The following is an 11489-nucleotide window of genomic DNA, read 5'->3' as shown; positions in this document are numbered from 1 at the left end:
CTTTTAGCTAACCCTTCCCCTAACCTTAACCCTTTAACCTAACTCCTAACCTTAACCCTAACCCCTAGCCTAGTTCATGTTAGCCAGTTAGCAATGAAGATATGTTCAGCCTAGGATCATTTCCTTCTTTCTACACTGAACAAAAATATAAACGTCAAAATGCAACAATTTCAAAGATTTTACAGTTCATTTAAGGAAATAAAATATTTAGACCCTAATCTATGGATTTCAAATGACTGGGAATACAGATATGCATCTGTTGGTCACAGATACCTTAAAAACAAGGTAAGGGCGTGGATCTGAAAACCAGTCAGTATCTGTTGTGACCACAATTTGCGTCATGCAGAACTTCACAACTCCTTCACATTGTGTTGATCAGGCTGTTGATTGTGGCCTTCTTTGTTGTCCCACTCTTCTTCAATGGTTGTGCGAAATTTATGGATATTGGCTGGAACACGCCCAGAGCAACCCAAACATGCTCAATGGGTGACATGTCTGGTGAGTATGAAGGCCATGGAAGAACTGGGACATTTTCAGCTTCCAGGAATTGTGTAGAGATCCTTGTGACATGGGGCCGTGCATTATCATGTTGAAATATGAGGTGATGGCGGCGGATGAACAGCATGACAATGGGCCTCAAGATCTCGTCACGGTATCGCTGTGCGTTCAAATTGCCATCAATAAATTGCAATTGTGTTTATTGTCCTTAACTTATGCCTGCCCTTATCATAGCCCCACCGCCACCATGGAGTACTCTTTTCACAACATTGACATCAGCAAACCACTCGCCCACACGATGCCATACATTCTGTCTGCCATTTGCCCGTTACAGTTAAAACCATGATTAATCTGTGAAGAGCACACTTCTCCAACGTGCCAATGGCCATCAAAGGTGAGCACTGAAGTCGTTTACGACGCCGAACTGCAGTAAGGTCAAGGTCAAGACCCTGGTGAGGACGACGAGCACGCAGATTAGCTTCCCTGAGACCGTTTCTGACAGTTTGTGCAGCAATTCTTCCGTTGTGCAAAACCACAGTTTCATCAGCTGCCTGGGTGGCTGGTCTCAGACAATCCCACAGGTGAAGAAGCCGGATGGGGAGGTCCTGGGCTGGCATGGTTACACTTGGTCTGTGGTTGTGAGGCCGGTTGGACATTTTGACAAATCCTCTAAAACGATGTTGGAGGAGGCTTATGGCAGAGAAATTAACATTCAATTCTCTGGCAACCGCTCTGGTGAACATTTCTGCAGTCAGCATGCCAATTGCACACTCCCTAAAAACTTGAGGCATCTGTGGCATTATATTGTGTGACAAAACTGGCCTTCATGGTCCTCAGCACAAGGTGCACCTGTGTAATGATCATGCTGTTTAATTAACTTCTTGATATGCCACACCTGTCAGGTGGATGTATTATCTAGGCAAAGGAGAAATTCTTTCTAACAGGGATGTAAATACAGTGCCTTGCGAAAGTATTCGGCCCCCTTGAACTTTGCAACCTTTTGCCACATTTCAGGCTTCAAACATAAAGATATAAAACTGTATTTTTTTGTGAAGAATCAACAACAAGTGTGACACAATCATGAAGTGGAACGACATTTATTGGATATTTCAAACTTTTTTAACAAATCAAAAACTGAAAAATTGGGCGTGCAAAATTATTCAGCCCCCTTAAGTTAATACTTTGTAGCGCCACCTTTTGCTGCGATTACAGCTGTAAGTTGCTTGGGGTATGTCTCTATCAGTTTTGCACATCGAGAGACTGAAATTTTTTCCCATTCCTCCTTGCAAAACAGCTCGAGCTCAGTGAGGTTGGATGGAGAGCATTTGTGAACAGCAGTTTTCAGTTCTTTCCACAGATTCTCGATTGGATTCAGATCTGGACTTTGACTTGGCCATTCTAACACCTGGATATGTTTATTTTTGAACCATTCCATTGTAGATTTTGCTTTATGTTTTGGATCATTGTCTTGTTGGAAGACAAATCTCCGTCCCAGTCTCAGGTCTTTTGCAGACTCCATCAGGTTTTCTTCCAGAATGGTCCTGTATTTGGCTTCATCCATCTTCCCATCAATTTTAACCATCTTCCCTGTCCCTGCTGAAGAAAAGCAGGCCCAAACCATGATGCTGCCACCACCATGTTTGACAGTGGGGATGGTGTGTTCAGGGTGATGAGCTGTGTTGCTTTTACGCCAAACATAACGTTTTGCATTGTTGCCAAAAAGTTCAATTTTGGTTTCATCTGACCAGAGCACCTTCTTCCACATGTTTGGTGTGTCTCCCAGGTGGCTTGTGGCAAACTTTAAACTACACTTTTTATGGATATCTTTAAGAAATGGCTTTCTTCTCGCCACTCTTCCATAAAGGCCAGATTTGTGCAATATACGACTGATTGTTGTCCTATGGACAGAGTCTCCCACCTCTGCTGTAGATCTCTGCAGTTCATCCAGAGTGATCATGGGCCTCTTGGCTGCATCTCTGATTATGGATAATTTCTGGGATCTTTTATTTCAGCTCATGAAACATGGGACCAACACTTTAAATGTTGCTTTTATATTTTTGTTCAGTGTAAGTGTTATTCATAAAGGATTGCTTGCAGGATATGGAGAATGCACTCACCTGTTTGTAAGGCATGCACCAGCCTGTTTGCACTATGAAGTAACTTTAGAAATCTACTAGGATATAACAATGGCCCTGATGGCAAAACAAAAATACCTCCCCATTTTCCACTGTCTTCCCATACACAAACCTGGCACAGAGGTTTAATAGGCTTTCTGGAAACCCAATTAAAAGTGGTACCATCCAGGGCGATGGACACACACCACTGACTACAACCTTGTTGCATCACACATCAAATAATATTGTTATGTTGAAAAGCTGTAACATAACATCCCATGTGGTGTATTTTACTCTAATGTATGAAAGCTACTCTAATTCTGGATTAGAAACACCTGTCCACTTCCTCCTATAACCCTTAACAAAAGGAGAGGGGAAATGAATACATGGGTACCTACAGTAACTCACTCAAGCACCGTATATACCTGGTTCTAACATGCGTCCTTTGTCCTGATCTTGTCCACATTCTGATTGTGCCGACATTTTTAGACAGGTGTAGATAATCAAAAGACACATGGTGATATGACTGTGATCAGATCTCCCTGCCCACTTCCTGAGGTAGTCAGGCATACATTGTGTCTGGATATCTGACAAGTGTAGATTAATCTGGACATTTCAATCTGTCTGCTCAAGAGGAAACTTCTTACTGTGCCTGTAATCTGGTTCAGGTTATTCATTATTATTAATTAATTATTAATCAACCTACCAGGGTGTTTACAAACACTACAGGAACAAGATCATCCACATGTACCGATCACATTTTTACTAATACTGTAGTACTTTGTTCTAAAGCTGAATCCGTACTCATTGGATGCAGTGATCACAATATAGTGGCTACTGTATATCCAGGAAAGCCAAAGTTCCAACAGCTGGGCCTAAAATAGTGTATAAGAGATCATACAAAATACTTTGCTGTGAATCTTAAGTGAAAGATGTTCAAAATATTTGTTGGTCTGATGTGATTAATGAGGAGCATCCAGACGCTGCACTTGATGAATTTATGAAATTGCTTCTTCCAATTATTGATAAACATGCACCTGTTAAGAAACTGACTGTTAGAACTGTTAAGGCTCCATGGATTGATGAGGAATTGAAGAACTGTGGTTGAAAGAGATGGGGCAATAGGAGTGGCTAATAAGTCTGGCTGCACATCTGACTGGTTGATTTACTGCAAATTAAGAAATGATGTGACTAAACTCAACAAAAATAAGAAGAAACTGTATTATGAAGCAAATATCAATGGAGTTCTTTGGAGTACTTTAATTTAAATTATGGGCAGAAAGACAAATTCAACTCCATCTTTCATCCAATCAGATGGCTTATTCATCACAAAACCATTTGATGTTGCCAATTATTTTTAGGATTACTTCATTGGCAAAGTGGGCAAACTTAGGCCGTAAATGCAACAACGAACAGTGAGCCATCGTATTCATGCATAAAAAAAACAAATAATGAATTCTGTAAAGTTAGTGTGGGAGAGGTGGAAAAAACATTATTGATCAATAATGACAAACCCCCTGGCATGGCCAACTTAGATGGAAAGCTGCTGAGGATGGTAGCTGACTAGGATGGTAGTCACCCCTTTCTGTCATATCTGAGTCCTTAGGAAAGTCTTTGTCCTCAGGCCTGGAGGGAAGCCAAAGTCATTCTGCTACCCAAGAGTGGTAAAGCGGCCTTTACTGGTTCTAACAGCAGACCTATCAGCTTGCTGCCAGCTCTTAGCAAACTGTTGGAAAAAATTGTGTTTGACCAAATACAATGTTATTTGTCTGTAAACAAATTAACATCAGACTTTCAGCATGCTTATCGAGAAGGGCACTTAACACTTAACTGCACTGACACAAATAACTGATGATTGGTTTCAAAGAAATTGATAATAAGAAGATTGTGGGAGATGTACTGTTAGATTTCAGTGCAGCAGTATCATTGACCATTAACCGTTGTTGGAAAAACGTAGGTGTTATGGCTTTTCAACCTCTGCCATATTGTGGATTCAGAGCTATCTATCTATAGAACTATAAGGGTTTTAATGGAAGCGTCTCTAATGTCAAACATGTAAAGTGTGGTGTACTGCAGGGCATCTCTCTCACAGCTAATGAAGTCTCTGAAACCCTTAACAAAGAGTTGCAGTCTGTTTTGGAATGGGTGGCCAGTAATAAACTGTTCCTGAACATCTCTAACACTAAGAGCATTGTATTTGGTACAAATCATTCCTTAAGTTCTAGACCTCAGCTGGATTTGGTAATGAATGGTGTGTCTGACAAGTTGAGGGGACTACAATTCTTGGTTTTACCTTAGATTGTAAACTGTCATGGTCAAAACATATAGATTCAACGGTTGTAAAGATGTGGAGAGGTCTGTCTGTAACACCACACTCCACAAAGCAAGTCCTGCAGGCTCTAGATTTATCCTATCTTGATTATTGTCCAGTCGTGCAGTCGTGCAGTCCGGAGTTGCAAAGAAAGACCAAGTTAAGCTGCAACTGGCCCAGAACCGAGAATCACGTCTTGCTCTTCATTGTAATCAAAGGGCTGATATAAATACTATACATGCCATTCTCTCTTGGCTAAGAGTTGAGGAGAGACTGACTGCATCACTTCTTCTTTTTATAAGAAACATTCATGTGTTGAAAATCCCAAATGGTTTGTATAGTCAACTTACACACAGCTCTGACACGCACACTTACCCCCACCAAACATGCCACCAGGGGTCTTTTCACAGTCCCCAAATCCAGAACAAATTCAATGAAGCGTACGTTATTATATAGAGCAATTATTGCATGGCACTCCGTTCCATCTCATATTGCTCAAATAAACAGCAAACCTGGTTTAATAAAAACAGATGAAGCAACCCCTCATGGCACAATGCCTCTCCCCTATTTGACCTAGACAGTTTGTGTATGCATTGATATGCAGGCTACGTGTGCCTTTAAATTGTTTTATGTAGTTCTGTCCTTGAGCTGTTCTTGTCTATGAATGTTCTGTATTATGTCATGTTTTGTGTTTTGTGTGGGACCCCAGGAAGAGTAGCTGCTGATTTTGCAACAGCTAATGGGGATCCTAATATAATACCAAAATACCAATACCAAACCATTTAAATCATCATTATACTGCCCTCTAAATCAGTGGTAATTAAACTTTTTCAGTGGGAACACCATTTTCTTCTACAGAATTCATTGGAGCCCATCCCCAAGTCTAATGACAGCCTTAAAATTGTTAAATTAAAATTTGTACATCAACAAATTTCCTTCAATTCATTACATTTTCATCACTTATCAAAACTAACAGAACCAATCATTCCTTAAGTTCTAGACCTCAGCTGGATTTGGTAATGAATGGTGTGTCTGACAAGTTGAGGGGACTACAATTCTTGGTTTTACCTTAGATTGTAAACTGTCATGGTCAAAACATATAGATTCAACGGTTGTAAAGATGTGGAGAGGTCTGTCTGTAACACCACACTCCACAAAGCAAGTCCTGCAGGCTCTAGATTTATCCTATCTTGATTATTGTCCAGTCGTGCAGTCGTGCAGTCCGGAGTTGCAAAGAAAGACCAAGTTAAGCTGCAACTGGCCCAGAACCGAGAATCACGTCTTGCTCTTCATTGTAATCAAAGGGCTGATATAAATACTATACATGCCATTCTCTCTTGGCTAAGAGTTGAGGAGAGACTGACTGCATCACTTCTTCTTTTTATAAGAAACATTCATGTGTTGAAAATCCCAAATGGTTTGTATAGTCAACTTACACACAGCTCTGACACGCACACTTACCCCCACCAAACATGCCACCAGGGGTCTTTTCACAGTCCCCAAATCCAGAACAAATTCAATGAAGCGTACGTTATTATATAGAGCAATTATTGCATGGCACTCCGTTCCATCTCATATTGCTCAAATAAACAGCAAACCTGGTTTAATAAAAACAGATGAAGCAACCCCTCATGGCACAATGCCTCTCCCCTATTTGACCTAGACAGTTTGTGTATGCATTGATATGCAGGCTACGTGTGCCTTTAAATTGTTTTATGTAGTTCTGTCCTTGAGCTGTTCTTGTCTATGAATGTTCTGTATTATGTCATGTTTTGTGTTTTGTGTGGGACCCCAGGAAGAGTAGCTGCTGATTTTGCAACAGCTAATGGGGATCCTAATATAATACCAAAATACCAATACCAAACCATTTAAATCATCATTATACTGCCCTCTAAATCAGTGGTAATTAAACTTTTTCAGTGGGAACACCATTTTCTTCTACAGAATTCATTGGAGCCCATCCCCAAGTCTAATGACAGCCTTAAAATTGTTAAATTAAAATTTGTACATCAACAAATTTCCTTCAATTCATTACATTTTCATCACTTATCAAAACTAACAGAACCAATACATACATTTATTCAACAACTAAAAAATGATCTCCAAATTTCTCAAAAGTTTTTATATTGTCCCATACAATAATCTGTAAAGCTTCAGCGATACAGATTGAAAAGAGCCCTAGTTAGCTGTTGACTGATGTAGGTAGCAGCTAGTTAGCTAGCTAATAAGAAAAAAAAATCAGGAATAGGGACAAGCAATGGACAGAAACAACTCACGTTTGTGAAATAATCAATCTGCATTTATTGCTGTTATAATAAAGAGCCATAGTAGTTTCATAACGCTTTTCCAAATCCTGAATCCATCCAAACTATTTGTCTAGGTTAAGCTGCCGCCTGGGTAAAATAAAGCAAGTCTGCTAGCCAGTAGGTGGGACGTAGAGTTGATAGCTCATTTGAATATCCAAGTACATTCACTTCGAATTGGCTGAGCTGGCAAATCAGCTGTTTTTGATCGGTACAAGCCCAAACCATTCTGTTGTTTCCTCACAGGCCTTGCAGGGGAACAGAAAATAACAGCCTTTTAACATCCTTAATTATACTTTTTGGGAACGAAATATATTTAATTCACATTGTCATTAATTCTAGGTTACACTACATAGAAACCTGCAACACTGGGCAGCTACTTTAATGATTGAAAATGTGAATGTGGAGAAGATCAAGACACAGGACACCTGTTACATGTTATAAACAAGGCTTTAGATGACAACTGATCTTATCTAACACACATGCAGGCACACACACACACACACACACACACACACACAATAGAGAGTGTGAGAATGACCAGTGATGATTGACAAAATACTTTATTTAACAATATCCGTCTGTCACTCAGGAGGCTTCCACCTCTAAGCAAATCTCAGAAATCTCTCTCTCTGTAATAGAAAATGCTCACATACAGTTGAAGTCAGAAGTTTACATACACCTTAGCCAAATACATTTAAACTCAGTTTTTCACAATTCCTTACATTTAATCCTAGTAAACATTCCCTGTCTTAGGTCAGTTAGGATCATCACTTCATTTTAAGAATGTGAAATGTCAGAATAATAGTAAAGAGAATGATTTATTTCAGCTTTTATTTCTTTCATCACATTCCCAGTGGGTTGTAAGTTTACATACACTCAATTAGTATTTGGTAGCATTGCCTTTAAATTGTTTAACTTGGGTCAAACGTTTAGGGTAGCCTTCCACAAGCTTCCCACAATAAGTTGGGTGAATTTTGGCCAATTCCTCCTAACAGAGCTGGTGTAACTGAGTCAGGTTTGTAGGCCTCCTTGCTCGCACACGCTTTTTCAGTTCTGCCTACACATTTTCTATAGGATTGAGGTCAGGGCTTTGTGATGGCCACTCCAATACCTTGACTTTGTTGTCCTTAAGCCATTATGCCACAACTTTGGAAGTATGCTTGGGGACATTGTCCATTTGGAAGACCCATTTGCGACCAAGCTTTAACTTCCTGACTGGTGTCTTGAGATGTTGCTTCAATATATCCACATAATTTTCCTCCCTCATGATGCCATCTATTTTGTGAAGTGCACCAGTCCCTCCTGCAGCAAAGCACCCCCACAACATGATGCTGCCACCCCTGTGCATCATGGTTGGGATGGTGTTCTTCGGCTTGCAAACCTCACCCTTTTCCCTCCAAACATAACGATGGTCATTATGGCCAAACAGTTCTATTTTTGTTTCATCAGACCAGAGGACATTTCTCCAAAAAGTACGAGCTTTGTCCCCATGTGCAGTTGCAAACCGTAGTCTGGATTTTTTATGGCGGTTTTGGAGCAGTGGCTTCTTCCTCGCTGAGCAGCCTTTCAGGTTATGTCAATATAGGACTCGTTTTACTGTGAATATAGATACTTTTGTACCTGTTTCCTCCAGCATCTTCACAAGGTACTTTGCTGTTGTTCCGGGATTGATTTGCACTTTTCGCACCAAAGTAGATTCATCTCTAGGAGACAGAACACGTCTCCTTCCTGAACGGTATGATGGCTGCGTGGTCCCATGGTGTTTATACTTGCTCACTATTGTTTGTACAGATGAACGTGGGACCTTCCGGCATTTGGAAATTGCTCCCAAGGATGAACCAGACTTGTGGAGGTCTACAATCTTTTCCTGAGGTCTTGGCTGATTTCTTTTGATTTTCCCATGATGTCAAGCAAAGAGGCACTAAGTTTGAAGGTAGGCCTTGAAATACATCCACAGGTACACCTCCAATTGACTCAAATGATGTAAATTAGCCAATCAGAAAAAAAGCCATGACATCATTTTCTGGAATTTTCCAAGCTGTTCAAAGGCACAGTCAATTTAGTGTATGTAAACTTCTGACCCACTGGAATTGTGATACAGTGAATTGTAAGTGAAATAATCTATCTGTAAACAATTGTTGGAAAAATTACTTGTGTCATGCACAAAGTAACTGACTTGCCAAAACTATAGTTTGTTATAGCAAAAAATTGCTATAATTTCTATAGCAAGACATTTGTGGAGTGGTTGAAAACAAGCTTAAATGACTCCAGCAGTAGTGTATGTAAACATCCGACTTCAACTGTACATTTCCTGCATCATTCTCACATTTCTGAGCACATATATAAATAAATACTGTACTGCAGTACTTCCTTTATCAGAGACTAACCATGACTGAAGCTAAAAATTCAGGGTTGTTGGTTCATTCCGGATTGTCTCTCATGGTACATTTGGATGACATCATCGTAATTGTCCTAGCTTCAACACCTTTTTCAGTTATGTTCCCTCGACCATCCCCAGTATGATAGCTACAGCTAAAAGAGGCTTGCTGGAGACAAAATCATATTGCTGTGCAAAACCCCAAAACAACAGTTGCTAAAGGACACCATATAATGGTTTAATTGAGTCAGTCAGTCAGGCCCACTGTGCTTAAACAGCGAAGACATTTCTTATTAATAATAACACATTTTCATTAAATAGTGTGACTGTAAAATATTATTCAGAGCTACATGTAGTGTTGTCAATTCATTGTAGTGCCAATAGATGGCAACTTGGGTCTGTCTCGTAAACAAAAATAAAGGCATTGGTTTCTTTTGGACGAACGGAAAGCAGTCAATTTGATTTGATAGGCTTCTCATGTAAAACCAAACTCTTCCTTTAAAGGAATAGTTCACCAAATTACAATATGATGTATTAGTTTCCTTACGCTATAAGCCAGTGGTATTCAAATTCGGGGTCGCAACTCCTAGAGGGGTCGCGGGGGATGTATTTATTGGTTCAAAACATTTGATGAGCGAGATGAAAATGTAATCAATTGAAGGTTATTTGTTGATGTAAAAATATACATTTTCAGATTTGAAGGTTGTGTTGTTAGATTTGTGGAGGGGTGGGTCAGCAGAAATTCTAGTTGTTTGAAAACCCCCCAAAGGATTGAGAATCCATAACATTTTTGTTGTGATGGTTTAATTTAATGTTTCATTCAATGTGTTTTATTTTATTTTTGTTTGTTTTGGAGTCAAAGATAATAGTCTCAGTATAGTTTTAGTTTTTCAAACGGGTTGCTAATTACTTTATTTCAGTTTACTCAATCATTTATAATGATTCGTTTTTGTTTTAATTTCAGTTTTGATTTACCACAATAACCTTGGTAAGTAGTCTATGGAGATGAAATGAATCTATGCTTTGGTTTAGTTTCCTTGGCGCTGTTTCCAAATGATAATGTTTTAGCATGTGTGGCACAAATCCCATTCAAGTCATGGTATTAGCATTTTTCGCCAATCATGTTTAAATCATCTATAAGTGACTTTGTTGAGCTCATAATCCATTTTAGATACTTTCGAATAATTTGGACATGTGCGAACAATGCTAATATCGGTGCCATGACTTGAATGGGATTTGTGCCACAAATGCTAAAACATTAGCATTTGGAAACAGTATCAAGGAAACTAAACCAATGCATGGATTGCTGTCATACCTTGTCCATAGACTGCTTACAGGATAAGGAAACCAATATGTAATTTTGTAATTTGGGTGAACTATCCCTTTAAAGTATAATTTCTAAATAATCATTGGACTTCAACATAAACAATAAAAAATAATTGCATCATGTCTTTCCATGTAAGGGCTAACAATAAGGTTTTATATTTCTTATTTGCAGTCACAGATCTCAGCATTCTAACACAAAGTGTCGATTGTACCATTATGTACGTAGGAGTTAGAAAAACAGTAACTCCAAGCAAGTTCAAATTTTTAGTGTTGAGGAGGATGTGAGAGTCAGTTGAGGGGGTTCATTCAGTGTGTTTGAGGAATAAGGGTTCTAGGGTTCCATGTTGAGAGAAGGGGACATGGACCGTACAGAAAGTGCTGCGGTGCATCCTTTCTTCTTCCTCCTCCTGTCCTCCTGCCCCCTGTTCTCTGGTCAAGTCTCAAAGTACTTGTAGATCTGAGAAACATACTGCATGACACTCTGCCAGTCCGGTCTGTCCGTGTGCATCAACTCATCAATGTCCTGAAAGGGCAGACAGACATATAGACAGAGAAAA

General features: G+C 39.6%; 1 protein-coding gene across 4 annotated transcripts in view; it reads right to left on the bottom strand.

The window, feature by feature from the left end:
• Window positions 1-10434: 10434 nt before the first annotated feature.
• Window positions 10435-11489, bottom strand: part of LOC139423124 (cytospin-B-like) — a 172412-nt gene continuing 171357 nt past the window's right edge. For 3 of the 4 annotated variants that reach the window (XM_071174793.1, XM_071174794.1, XM_071174796.1), the window contains one exon: window positions 11175-11455. In XM_071174793.1, the coding sequence (XP_071030894.1) occupies window positions 11366-11455 (90 nt within the window). In that variant the 3' untranslated portion in view covers window positions 11175-11365. Of the gene's footprint in view, window positions 11456-11489 lie in introns of all 4 variants that reach the window. The other variant, XM_071174795.1, reaches the window with a different exon arrangement.

This window comes from Oncorhynchus clarkii, chromosome 12 (assembly GCF_045791955.1).
Source record: "Oncorhynchus clarkii lewisi isolate Uvic-CL-2024 chromosome 12, UVic_Ocla_1.0, whole genome shotgun sequence".
Classification (NCBI taxonomy): domain Eukaryota; kingdom Metazoa; phylum Chordata; class Actinopteri; order Salmoniformes; family Salmonidae; genus Oncorhynchus; species Oncorhynchus clarkii.
The sequence above is the reverse complement of the archived record's forward strand: the minus strand, read 5'-3'. Positions and strand labels throughout refer to the sequence as shown.